This window comes from Hylobates moloch, unplaced genomic scaffold (assembly GCF_009828535.3).
Source record: "Hylobates moloch isolate HMO894 unplaced genomic scaffold, HMol_V3 SCAFFOLD_21, whole genome shotgun sequence".
NCBI classification, from domain to species: Eukaryota; Metazoa; Chordata; class Mammalia; order Primates; family Hylobatidae; genus Hylobates; species Hylobates moloch.
In genome coordinates, this window is record NW_026652296.1 from 26,169,117 (window position 1) to 26,182,397 (window position 13,281).

Genomic DNA, 13,281 nt, shown 5'->3' on the forward strand with positions numbered 1-13,281 from the left:
ATATCTCTGATTGCACATATATATTTTCACTTTCTGTTTGTTCCAAGCATAGTCTCTTTGTCTTCCTGGTATTTTTTTTTTTCTAATTGTTTATTTTGGGAGGATTTCTTCCATATGATTTTCTTATATGTATGGTAATCCTGGCTATCTGTTTCTATTTAAGAGTGAGACATGGCCTGGCACAATGACTCACACCTATAATCCCAGCATTTTGGGAGGCTGAGGTGGGAGGATTGCTTGAGGCCAGGAGTTCAAGACCAGCCTGGACAACATAGTGAGACCTCGTCTCTACAAAAAAAGGAAATTAGCCTGGTGTGATGGTACTTGCCTATAATCCCAGCTACTCAGGAGGCTGAGGCAGAAGGATTGCTTGAGCCTAGGAGTTTGAGGCTGCAGTGAGCTATGATTGTGCCACTGTACTCCAGCTTGGGTAACAGCCATCTGTAAAAAAAAAAATAATAATAATAATAAAATTTTAAATGAGGCACTAACATATTGACTGGAGAGTCCGTGCATGGGCAGGGCTTGTTGGTGGATCATTTTCACTGTATGGGGAATCAGGCAGTGGGCTGGCCACTTTCTTTGGGTTGGAGGCATTTACAAATGTCATCATCTGCAGGTTTTATTTTCCTTTGAAACTATTCAGTTTTCCCAAAGAGGAATCCTCTAAAGTCCTGTCTGGGGTAGCAGAGTTAGGGTTTTTTTCGGGGGTGGAGGGTGCATAAGACTAGCTGCTGGAGTTGTGAGAGCAGGAACGGGGAAGGTGGCTGGTTTCAGTCTGGAGACTTTACTTCATCTCATTGCTTTTCAGTCCACACCTCTCCTCAGCCCATTACTGTGCGAAGTAGTTCCTAGACTTGTGCCCTTAGTTAGTTTTCTCCAGAACTGAGGTCTTCTGCAGGTAGAGTAGAAAGTTAGAGGGATGGGTTATGCGGGAATGGTCATTTGGCTGCACATAGTTGGGATAACACCTGTTGTTCTCAGTGGTCTGTATATAAACTTTCAACTTGATTTTTTTCTCTGTACCATACCCCCACCTCCCATAGCACCTAATGCACTCTAGTGCTGAATTTCTCAGAAGTTCTGTGGGGTGAGTTGGCTGATTTTTATTAGTAATCCTCTTTGTAGGCCACTGAGCTGTAATTTCTTCCACATCACCAAGTGGTTTATTCTTCTCTCACCTGCTTTATATTTTTTCACTATTGTGTTAAAGTTGGTTTTGCTATAATCTCCTCTTATTTTCTTTGTGATTTAATATGGTTTTTTGGAGGGAGAGATGATAAACACATGTGATCAATCTATTATTTTTAACTAAAAGTTCCTCTGTAAGCATTTGGGTTATATATTTCCAGATTTTTCCAACATTTTTCCCTCCAGACTTTTAAATCTTGTGTCAATTAGCTAGTACCATAAAAATGTTAATAAACCACTCCAGAATTCAGTAGCTTAAAACAACAAAGTATTTACTTAGCTCATACATCTGTAAGCCAGCAAGGAGTCAGCTGATCTAGGTTGGACATGGCTTGTCAGTTGGCTGGTTACATGGGCTTCATTTTCATGTCAGTGGCTGGCTGGAGTTGGCTATCTAGGTTGGGCTCTGCTCCACATGGCTGTCATCCTCTTCTGCCAGGGGACAGACTTAGGTATGTTCTTTTCATAGCAATGGCAGAAGCACAATAGTGAGCAAGCCCAGTCAGGCATGTACTTTTTAATTTCCTGGTTGCATCACATGTGCTAATATCCCATTGATCAAAATGTAACACATGGCCTGGCATGGTGGCTCATGCCTGTAATCCCAGCACTTTGGGAGGCTGAGGCGGGTGGATCATGAGGTCAGGAGTTCAAGACTAGCCTAGCCAAGATGGTGAAACCTCGTTTCTACTAAAAATACAAAAATTAGCTGGGCGTGGTGACAGGCACCCATAATCCCAGCTACTTGGGAGGCTGAGGCAGAGAATTGCTTGAACCTGGGAGGCAGAGGTTTCAGTAAGTCAAGACTGCGCCACTGCACTCCAGCCTGGGCGACAGAGCTAGAGTCCATCTCAAAAAAAAAAAAAAAAAAAGTTACACATGGCTGAGCCCAGGGGTGGAGATTTCCATCCTGTTCACAACAGGAAGGCACTGCAAAGTTATACAGCAAAGGGCCTGGACATGGTGGGGGGAAATTGGGGCCAATAATACCACCTATTACATATAACATATATCAATAAATGTCTGATCTATCCTTTTTTTTTGAGGCAGTCTCGCTCTGTCGCCCAGGTTGGAGTGCAGTGACATGATCTCAGTTCATTGCAACCTCTGCCTCCTGGGTTCAAGTGATTCTTGTGCCTCAGCCTCTCAAGTAGCTGGGACTACAGGCACGCACCACCACGCCCGGCTAATTTTTGTATTTTTAGCAGAGACAAGGTTTCACCATGTTGGTCAGGCTGGTCTCGAACTCCTGACCTCAAGTGATATGCCTGCCTTGGCCTCCCAAAGTGCTGGGGTTACAGGTGTGAGCCACTGCGCCCAGTTCTAGTCTATCATTTTTAATGGCTGCATATTCATTTTATAAATACAGAAATTCTTTAACCAATGTATATATCATTAAATATTTAGGTGATTTTCCAGTTTTTAGCTGTTTAAATATTACAGTTAACTTTCTAATGTACAGCAATTTTTGCACTCATGTTTAGTTATTATAATGTCCTAGAAATAGAAATGTTTGCCACTTTTTAACAATTTCTGGAATTAATTTATTGATTTTTTTCCTTTTTGTGGATGATGGGGTCTCACTGTGTTGCCCAGGCTGGTCTTGAACTCCTGGGCTCAAGCTGTCCTCCCACCTCTACCTCCTTAAGTGCTGAGATTACAGGTGTGAACCACCACACCCAGTCGGATTTCTGAAATGTATTGCCACATTTATACTCCCATAAGAAGCGTGTAAGAGTCCTTATATTTGTACACTATTGTTAAATAGTTTGTGTGCTCAGGAAGTAAAGAGTAAAAAGTTGTACTTAAAGCCTTTTACTTACAGTTTGCTTACCTTTTCTGGGGTGGCACCCTAGGATGCCTTAGGTCTTTATAAGAGATTGTTTCTCTTGGAATGCTTATGAGTGGTCTTTCTGTAGGCCTATTAGTTTATTACTGGGTTACTTAAAATGGCTAGATATTGCATAGCCTGAATTGTCTTGTTCTGAAGATTGTGGTGGTCATTTTGTCAGAAATAACTCTTAACAGTAAATACTCTGCTGTCTGTGAATTCTCCTTGCCTTAATCCCTGTTTCCAGAATGTCAGGTTCAGATAGGTTGTCATTTATCAAGGTGTCTGGTGTCCATTAAAATAAATAATATATGCAGCAGCCTGGCAGAAGGGACCAAGTACTGGCCTTTGGAAATGTCACCTTTAAAATAGCCGAGTGCAAAGATAGAGAAACTGAAGACATGCCCTCAGAAGGTGCATGTTTATTTGTTTTCCTAGGAGTCGCACATAAAAATGTAAAGTATGCCATTAAAAAAATATATTTTATGACCTGTAAGTCAATGAAAAGGTTTTTGTTTGGGGAAGAAAAACATGTAAGTAAGTTTTATGTATCTCTTTCACAGCCATGGTTTTTTTTTGTTCCACAGAGCAAAAAAATTTTTATATCACTCCAGACTTTTGTTTAATGAATTCATAGACGTTTTCATAATGTTATATACATAATTTTGTTTTACTTTTATCACTTATTTCATATGAATCATGTCTGACATTGGTCACATATTTGTCATTTCCTTTAAATTTAAATTTAATTTTGGAAGTAGTTTAAGCACTTGGTAAGAATAAAAGAAATTCAAACCTATAAACTGGAAAGGAAGTCTTTCATCAGTCTGCCCCACGTCCACTTCAGTTCCTCTTGCGTATTTGTTATGAGGTCCCAGCCCTTCTCTTTTGTTGGACATTTGTTTTCCATTATTTGCTACTATAAATAGAGACCCTCACAAACAACATTTCTAATCTGTTAAAATATTTGAAGAGTTCTATTTTAGCTAGGTCTCTGAATCACTCTAGCTCTTTGAGTATTTTAGTAATCTCTGCTAACAGTATATATAATACAGTTAGTTCAGTTATAAATTCTGCAAGTTATATTTCTACAGTTCACATTTTACTGCATAATATTAATAAAATCATTTAATAAAATTAATGAAGGAATAATTTACTTTTTATCCTAAAAAAGAAACTATTTGAGAAAATTCACAAGAAAAGGAATATAAATCACTGAAAATTATGGAAAAATATTCAACTCCATGGATAATTAATAAAGAAAAGCAAATTGAAATTTAAAAACTTTTGAAAGCTTTTTTTTTTTTTTTGCCTTGGAAATTGGTAAAGATTTTAGAAGCTAATTCTCAGTTCTGACAAAGGTTCTATCAAATAGATATTCTCCCACATGGAAGTTGGCTGATAAATTTGTACAACCATGGGCAGTCTTAAAATGTTTGGAGTTTTTTTGGCTGGGCGCGGTGGCTCACGCCTGTAATTCCCAGCACTTTGGGATGCCGAGGCAGGTGGATCACCCGAGGTCAGGAGTTCATGACTAACCTGGCCAACATGGTGAGACCCTGTCTCTACTAAAAATACAAAAATTAGCAGGGCTGGTGGCGGGCACCTGTAATCCCAACTACTCAGGAGGCTGCGGCAGGAGAATCGCTTGAACCCGGGAGGTGGAGGTTGCAGTGAGCCGAGATCACGCCATTGCACTCCAGCCTGGGCAACAAAAGCAAAACTCCGTCTCAAAAAAAAAAAAAAAAAGTTTGGAGTTTTAAAAAATTTTATTCATTTATTTTTCTAACTCTATGCAGCTGGGGATAAAATGTTTGTAGTTTTGATTTTTATTCTACTTTTGAGAACCTATCCTAAAGTAATGCAGAAATATAGACGCAAAGCTTTATGGTGCAAAGTTATTAATTGCAGAATTATTTATAATCACTGGAAAAATTAGAAAATAACTTTAGAAAGGAGTGGTTAAGTAAAATATGGTTTACCCATGTGGTAGAATATTATGCACATATTTAAATATAATTTTAAACTACGTGAAAATAAATTTTTTTTAAACAATGTAAAATTTTATATATATATATATATTTTTTTTTTTTTAATCTAATTTTGTTTTTTGGAGACAGGGTCTTACTCTGTCACCCAGGTCACTCAGGCTGAAGTGCAGTGGCACAGTCATAGCTCACTGTAACTTCATACTCCTAGGCTCAAGTGATCCTCCCACCCCATCCTCCCATGTAGTTGAGACGACAGGCATGTACCACCATGCCTGGTTGGTTTTTTTTCTTTCTTTCTTTTTTTTTTTTTTGAGACAGAGTCTTGTTTTGTTGCCCAGGCTGGAGTGCAGTGGTGCAATCTCGGAATTTTAAAGGTTTTTTGTAAAGACCAGATCTTGCTCTGTTGTCCAGGCTGGTCTTGAACTCTAAGCCTCAAGCAATCCACCTGCCTCAGCCTTCCAAAGTGCTGGGCTTACAGGTGTGAGCCAACGTGCTCAGCATTTTAATGAATTTCAACTATGTTAAAGCAACAAAAATAGTTAGAAAATAGATCCCAAAAGGATAATACTTGTTCCTGTAGATTAAGTTCATGGGTGAGTTTTATTTCCTTTTCATATAGATATAGATATAGTTTTTTTTTGTTTTTTTTTTTTTTGTTTTTTTTTGTTTGTTTGTTTGTTTTTGAGTTAGAGTTTCGGTCTTGTTCCCCACGCTGGAGTGCAATGGCACAATCTCGGCTCACCGCAACCTCTGCCTCCCGGGTTCAGGTGATTCTCCTGCCTCAGTTCCTGAATAGCTGGGATTACAGGCATGCGCCACCACATCCGAATTTTGCATTTTTAGTAGAGACGGGGTTTCTCCATGTTGGTCAGGCTGGTCTTGTACTCCCAACCTCAGGTGATCCACCCGCCTTGGCCTCCCAAAGTGCTGGGATTACAGGCATGAGCCACCACGCCCGGCCTCATATGTTTTTTTTCCAGAGTTTCTTCAGTGAGTACATAATTTAAAACTAAATTAAATTAACTTGATTGATAAGACAATAGGGGCAGTGGAAGTAAACTTGGCAATGCTCCCCAGACTTCCATGGAGCAGATACACCACAGAAGGGAGTGACCTTGTTTGCTCTGTCCCCTTGACTCTTGCTGCTTGCTTTCCCCTGGCTTCCTTTGTGGCAGCCCAGGGTTGCCTGGGACACTCTGAGAGACGCAGGCCAGGACAAGGCCTGGGCCATTGTATTGTGATGTCCTTATTGTAGCGTTGGCTGGGAAACACAGGTCTTTGGGCAGGATTGATATTAGTTTAGTGGAGCAGCTTAGTTTTGCTTTGAAGGCTGTTGCTTGGGCAAAGTGTACTCTGCCTTTCAGTGAGCTAATTAAAAACTCCTTCCCTGGAAGTAGTCTTCATTAGGCTTTAAAAAGGAAAACAAACAAACAGATGCTAATAGATGGTCCTGCTTTTTCATCGTTGGTGTTTGTCAACAGCGAGATATTCCCAACTAGAAATTCTTGAAGTTTGCCACCTAAGGGTTCTTCTAGCTTTCCTTATGCCACCAAAAAAGGCCATGTGACAGGACTTGCTTGCCAAGGAGAATGAAGGATCAGTGCTATCAGAAGGTATTCAAGCATGATTAAGAGCCCAGGCTGCTCTCATGTTAGACAGATCTGGTGGCTAATCCCAGCTCCACTGTTTCCTGGCTCTATCACCTTGGGCAAGTCACTTAACAGTTCTAAGCCTCAGCTTCCTTACCTGTAGCATGGGGATGAAAGAGTGTCTGCCTTATAGAGTGAATATAAAGAATGAATGGTATGGCAAATGGTATGGAGGCATGTAATAACTGCTCAGATGGTATTGGTTGCTATTCTTAATAGTATCCTCCCTTTTAAAAGATCCCTCAGATAACTTGAGCCCAGGAGTTTGAGTGCAGTGAACTATGACTGCGTCACTGCACTCCAATCTAGGCAACAGAGCGAGACCATGTCTGTAAAAAAAATTAAAAAATAAAAGAGACCTCGTGATTGTTAGCATCCTTATAGGCCTTATAGGGAGGCCTGGGAGGTTTCAATGAGGTTCTCTTCCTGGAGCCTAGCCTTAGAGGAACAATGGAAGAGTGATGATCCTGAGGCCTGGTGATCCCATCACTTCCAGTTGAGGTTCCTGTAGGCCAAAGCCCTGCCAGTGGAAGGAGTCATACAGGACCCAAGGACCCAGTTTTTGTCAGGTCAACCCATCTTCAAAGCCTGCTTATTCTAATTACCAGCTCTGTAGCCTTGAGCAAATCATGCAGCCTCAAGAGCCTCAGTTTGATCCCAGAATATCTACCTCCTAGAGATAGCGGAGAAATAAATAAGAAATATAAAATGCTCAGCGTGCTTCCTTAGCAGAATCCACTCAATAACTAGTTGCTCTGCCTATTGTTATTTTTATGGTGCAGACACAGATTGAGATCAAGAGGGTGGCACAGTGATGCAGTCAGAACATGGGGTCTGAAGTAAAACCATTTGGTTTAAATCCTATTGCTCTCATTCACTAGTTTCGTGACCCCAGACAAATAACTTCTCTGTCTTTCAGTTTCATTATCTGTAAAATGGGACAGTAATTGTATCCACTTCATGGAATTATTGAAAAGACTAAATGGCTTAAGGCAAGTAAAGTGCTTACAGTCATGGCTGGAACAGAGTAAGTGCTCAATAAATTATCATTGTTATCACTGATATGTACGGATTGCTCTGAGAGAGGCTGCCCCATTAAAAGAACACACTTGGCAAGGAATGTAATACATTGGCCCTGCCCCCAGGATCTCCTCCTCCTGGGCAGTCTCACTTGTTGCCCCACACCCTGGTGCAACTTCCTTTTCTGATAGTCCTGTGGGACCTGAGCCCTTTTGACTACATTCCAGTGTGTTTCTGCCTGTCTTGGTGTAGGTCATCACCTGTGACCCAATCTCTTTATTCTCTGATTACTCCACTTGAAGTCCCTGTCCTGAACCAGTCCCCATGGCCCCACCTCATTACATTCCTGCTCACTCCTGTAGCTGTCCCACCCACCCAGGCCCAGATCACTATAAGGTGCAGTCCCTGGAGGCAAAGTATTACCCCTGGTCTTGCTGAGGCTTTTGGCCCCACCCTGACACAAATAGAGAGTTAGAAAACATAACATGTTCAAAGCTAGATTGAGAGATAAATTTCCTGATACTACAGCCAATGTACATACACATTTGACTGATTTACTCTAATATCCCTAGGATAAGGCTAAATATCAAGGCTTGTATAGAAAGCCTAGTGCCTGCACATCTGGGCTGCCCTAGCAAATGGTAGGTTATATCATTTTGGGATAAAACTCTTAGTCCTCTTGGCACAGTTCCTTCTGGTTAGGCCAGTGTGATGCCCTAGCTCTTGCCCACATGAAGCTGCCATTTCAGACATGATTTCAGGTATCCCGTCTGGGCCTGTAGGTAGATGTTTTTGGATGACTGTGCAAGCTTAGCCCTCTGTGATCTGACTCCTACCTGCTTGCTGAAACTTTTTGGATTGTAACTTTTTTTTTTTTTTTTTTGAGATGGAGTCTTGCTCTGTCGCCCAGGCTGGAGTGCAGTGGCATGATCTTGGCTCACTGCAACCTCCGCCTCCCAGGTTCAAGCGATTCTCCTGCCTCAGCCTCCCAAGTAGCTGGGACTACATGCGCCCGCCACCACGCCCAGCTAATTTTTGTATTTTTAGTAGAGATGGGGTTTCACCGTATTGGCCAGGCTGGTCTCGAACTCCTGACCTTGTGGTCCACCCTCCTCGGCCTCCCAAAGTGCTGAGATTACAGGAGTGAGCCACCACACCCAGCCGGATTGTAACTTTATTGAAGTATGACATATATACAGAAAAATGTATAACTCATTAGTGTACAGATACATGAATTTTCACAAAACGTTGAGTAACCAGCACCCAGATTAAGAAACAGTGGTACTAGCATCCACAGGAGCCCCTTTTGTGTTCTCTTTCCTGTCACTCCTCCCAGCTCTTGCCCTGTTTTGGCTATATCGAGCTAATTACAGTACCCATCCCCCACCCCAGCACACCATTCTCTCTTGCCCTCCAGCCTGTGCACAGCCTTGGACTGCCCAGCCTCACCTACTCATTGTTCAAAACTCAGGTGTCAGCTTCCCCTGATGGGTTAGGTCTGCTTCCTTTATACTTTTCCTCCTATATTTTGTAATTGTTTACTGGGAGCTCCCTGAGGACAGAGACTATCTGAGTCACCAGGTTTCCTGGCATCCAGCACACTCTTTGTATAGAGCAAGCTCCAGAAATGTTTGCTTATTGCACAGTTTGTTTAAAATATTTGAAGTCACTTCTCACTTTCCTTGATCTTCTCTGACTCTGCCCCAAGCACATACCATTCCTTCTCTGCCTTCCTAACTCCTTTTTACCCCTTCTAGCTTTTTTCAAAACACATAGCCCTTTCTGAGTCTCCTGCCTGCCTCCATGCTCTCCCTCACTTTTGCTCAGGCTGTGCGTCCACCCTGTCCACTCTGTCCCAGCATCCCACACCCAGACTTCCCACACACCAACCTACTGACTGTTGCAGCACCGTGTTTCTGCCCCCAGACTGCGGGCCTCAGCAATGCAATCGTTTACTCCACAGAGACCATTCTCTGTGCGAGCCCCCTGCCACAACAAACCCTCAACCACTATTCTGCAGGCTCTGCTTTATTTGAGTGAGATTTATTTTGTGCTTTGCCTGTGTTCATGACTCTGTGTATTACACTTCATAAGTTTTTCTTCCTCAAGAACATTGGTTTCCTTTAATATTCTCGTATTTTTAAAAAGGATTTCATATGTATTGTTGAATGGTATTCATTCATTCATTTCTTCATTTGTTCATTTATCACATGTGCCAGGAACTGTACTAGGTGCTGGAGAGCCAAAGTTAAGATAAATGTATTGCCCTTGAGAAACTCACAGAGAAATGGGGAGAGAGAGAAACATATGCAGATTATTGTAAGATAGCATCAGTATTGAATGAGATAGGCTTATTAACACAGGGATTAAGAGTGGGTACCGGAGTCAGCTGTGTGGTTTTGGTCACATTACTGAAGCTTTCTGTTTCTGTGTCTTGATTTCTTGACCTGTAAAATGGGTAGAATGTGTGGTTTTTATCTCAGTAAAGCTGTTATAAGGAGCAGAAATAGAGCTTTCACAGGGCTGTTGTGATGTTTCCTGAGGACCTTTTTGAGTCAGGAACAGGTTTTTTTTTGTTTTTGCTTTTGTTTTTTGTTTTTTAGGCGGAGTCTCGCTCTGTCGCATGCAGTGGCGCGATCTCGGCTCACTGCAAGCTCCACCTCCCAGGTTCACGCCATTCTCCTGCCTCAGCCTCCCGAGTAGCTGGGACTATAGGCGCCCACCACCATGCCCGGCTAATTTTTTGTGGTTTTAGTAGAGACAGGGTTTCACCGTGTTAGTCAGGATGGTCTCGATCTCCCGACCTCGTGATCCACCCGCCTCGGCCTCCCAAAGTGCTGGGATTACAGGCGTGAGCCACCGCTCCCGGCCAAGTCAGGAACTGTTCTTGATGCAGAGGATACAGTACAGTGCCTGGCACCTAGCAAGTGATCCATAAATGTCAACTATAATCACGGTTGTTACCACCGTTGCTTGGGCTCATAGACAAAGTGACCTTTCACCTGGCTATCGAAGGAATGCTTTCTACTAGAAAGAGGGCAGAGAAGGATGGCTTGGGCAGAAGGAATAGCCTAAGAACAGACACAGAAGAATGAAACAGCATGATGTTTTCAGAAATTGGGAATAGTCCAGTGTAGCTGGAGGACAGGGCATGTGTGGAAGAGTGGTGAGAGGTGAAACTGGAGAAATGAGACCCAGTGGTGAAGGGTCTTGTTTGCTGTTGGAGTTTAGACTTAACCCGACAGATGAAATCGAACCATCAGAAGTCTTTAAAGACTGGCTTGCCACAATCTAAACTGTTTTAGAAGGTTCCTTTGGTGCTTCTGTAGATGGACTTGGATGGGAGGTGGTTGGGAGACCACTAAGGAGGAGAGGGAAAAGCTGCTGAAGAGAGATGATGAGAGCAAGAACTGAAAGGATAAATGCTCCAGGGGTGGATCCACAGGGCTTGGTGACTGGTGGAAGGAAGAACATGGGAGCTGGAGGGTGAAGGGTTGCCAGGGTATCTGGCTAGATGTTGATGCCAGTTACTAACAAAGAATAGCAGGAGGAACAGATTTTTCCTTCCCAAAGACTACTTCAGTCTATGGAAGGAAGACTGCTTCTTCCTGATCCTAGGAGCCACGTATTCTAAAACTCACAAGTCCATTTGACTAGGCTGTGAGCCTCTTTTTCTCTCTTGGGCCTTATAAACAGTTTCAGACAAGCAATTGTTAACCTCAGGCAATTAGGGCAAGAGATGGCTATGTTGATTTCACTCCTTGCGTCTCCTCTGGGAGAGAGAGGAGAAAGTCATGTGTTTGTTTTCACCATGCTAAAGGAATGGATGGAGTTGGAGCATTAGCCTCCGTCCTCTGGTAACAGAAACATGGGCCTCTTCTCTCGCCTACTTCCAATCCGTATAGAACCAGGTTAAGTTAAAAAGTTATTTTCAGTGTTTTCCTTCTCTTGGCCAGTTTCCCACCAAAACATCATTCAGATTTTTGACCCAATCAAAGAATCAATCCCTAGCCCACCCTAGCCATTGGGCTCCAGAACAGCACCTTTCCTGCTACTGCCACCTCCCTATCCCAGAGTGACCTGGTTCTGAGTTTAGAGTCTATGGCTCAGCAGATGTGTGCGTGCCACTGCTGGTGTCACAGCTTAGCTGGGCGTGATCCTGTTCCTACACAGTGATATTTATGAGTACCCTGGATACAGGACATCACGACTGGCACTGTCAATATTGCGAGACAGCCCCCCTCCCCATAGAATTCTGTCCTATTACTTCTGGCTTCTCTCTTTCTCTGCCTCCCTTCTACTTTCTGTCAACTAGGGTTGTTCTAGCTGGTGAGTTTCCTTGGTTTGAAGAATAAAGCACACAAAGTTCTTTTCTCTCCACTCTCTCGTCTGTGAAGTTGTCACATTTATAACCCTCTGTCTTCCAAGGTAGTTTTTAGATGTTTCAAGTATACAGACCACTTTGGTGGTAAAAGATCTCATCAATAATCTCTTCCTGTTTGTCTCTAGAGCTGGATTAGCAGAGGGGTAAAACTCCTTAGACTGGAGTGACTGGTTCCTCCTTTTATGAAACACCATTGAGAGGATGTGTTATTTTTATTTCTTTATTTGAAACAGGGTCTTACTCTGTCACCCAGGCTGGAGTGCAGTGGTTCAGTCTTAGCTCACTGCAGCCTCAACCTCTAGGGCTTAAGTGATCCTCCCACCTCAGCCTCCTAAGTAGCTGGGACCACAGGTGTGTAACACCACACCCAGCTTATTTTTTTATTTTTATTTTTGTAGAGATGGGGTTTTACTATGTTGCCCAAGCTAGTCTCTCACTCCTGGGTTCAAACAGTCTTCCCACCTTTGCCTTTCAAAGTGCTGGGATTACATTTGTGAACCATCATGCCCTGCCTGTTATTTTCAGTAAATAGTTGACCCCACACTAATGAGAGTGAGCATGGGTATTGTCATTTTAAAAAACATCATTACAAGACACCTGTTGGGCTTTATATCTTGGACCATCAATTGCACCCTACTGATTTCTGGGCCACTTGGAAACTCCTGTTGTAAACTAGGGCTCTCTATCCTTAGTTTTAGAGTATCTTGTCTTAAGCCACCTGAAAGGGAATAGCTATTTTTTCAAAGAAATTAGCTTTTTTCTAATGACAAAAACAAAGCATGTTCATTTTAGAAAGTTTAAAAGATGCAGTGAAGCAAAAACGAAAAATTGTTCATAATTCCACTACCCAGAGATAACCACTATGAACTTTGTGGCCTTAGGTTTTAGTCTTCTATTTATTTATTTTTTTTGGTAGTCCAAGACTGGGGAATTTACGAAAGAAAGAGGTTTAATTGAACTTATAGTTCCACATGGCTGGGGAAGGTCTCACAATCATGGTGGAGGGCGAAAGGCACTTCTTACATGGTGGTGGCAGGAGAGAATGAGGAAGAAGCAAAAGTGGAAACCCTTGATAAACCGTTAGATCTTGTGAGACTCATTCACTATTATGAGAATAGCATGGGAAAGACCAGCAGCTCCCATGATTCAATTACCTTCCCCTGGGTCCCTCCCACAACACATGGGAATTCTGGGGGATACAATTCAAGTTGAGAT

The 13,281-nt window shown here is 42.5% G+C and overlaps 1 protein-coding gene across 2 annotated transcripts in view; it reads left to right on the top strand.

The window, feature by feature from the left end:
- The window catches only part of PIGU (phosphatidylinositol glycan anchor biosynthesis class U), a 114,452-nt gene that overhangs the window by 45,062 nt on the left and 56,109 nt on the right, over nucleotides 1–13,281 (top strand). The window contains exon 7 of one of the 2 annotated variants that reach the window (XM_058433014.1): nucleotides 7,582–7,689. The exons of the other annotated variant lie outside the window; for it this stretch is intronic. Coding sequence (XP_058288997.1) covers nucleotides 7,582–7,689 — 108 coding nt within the window. The remainder of the gene's footprint in view (nucleotides 1–7,581; nucleotides 7,690–13,281) is intronic. 2 annotated transcript variants of the gene reach the window in all.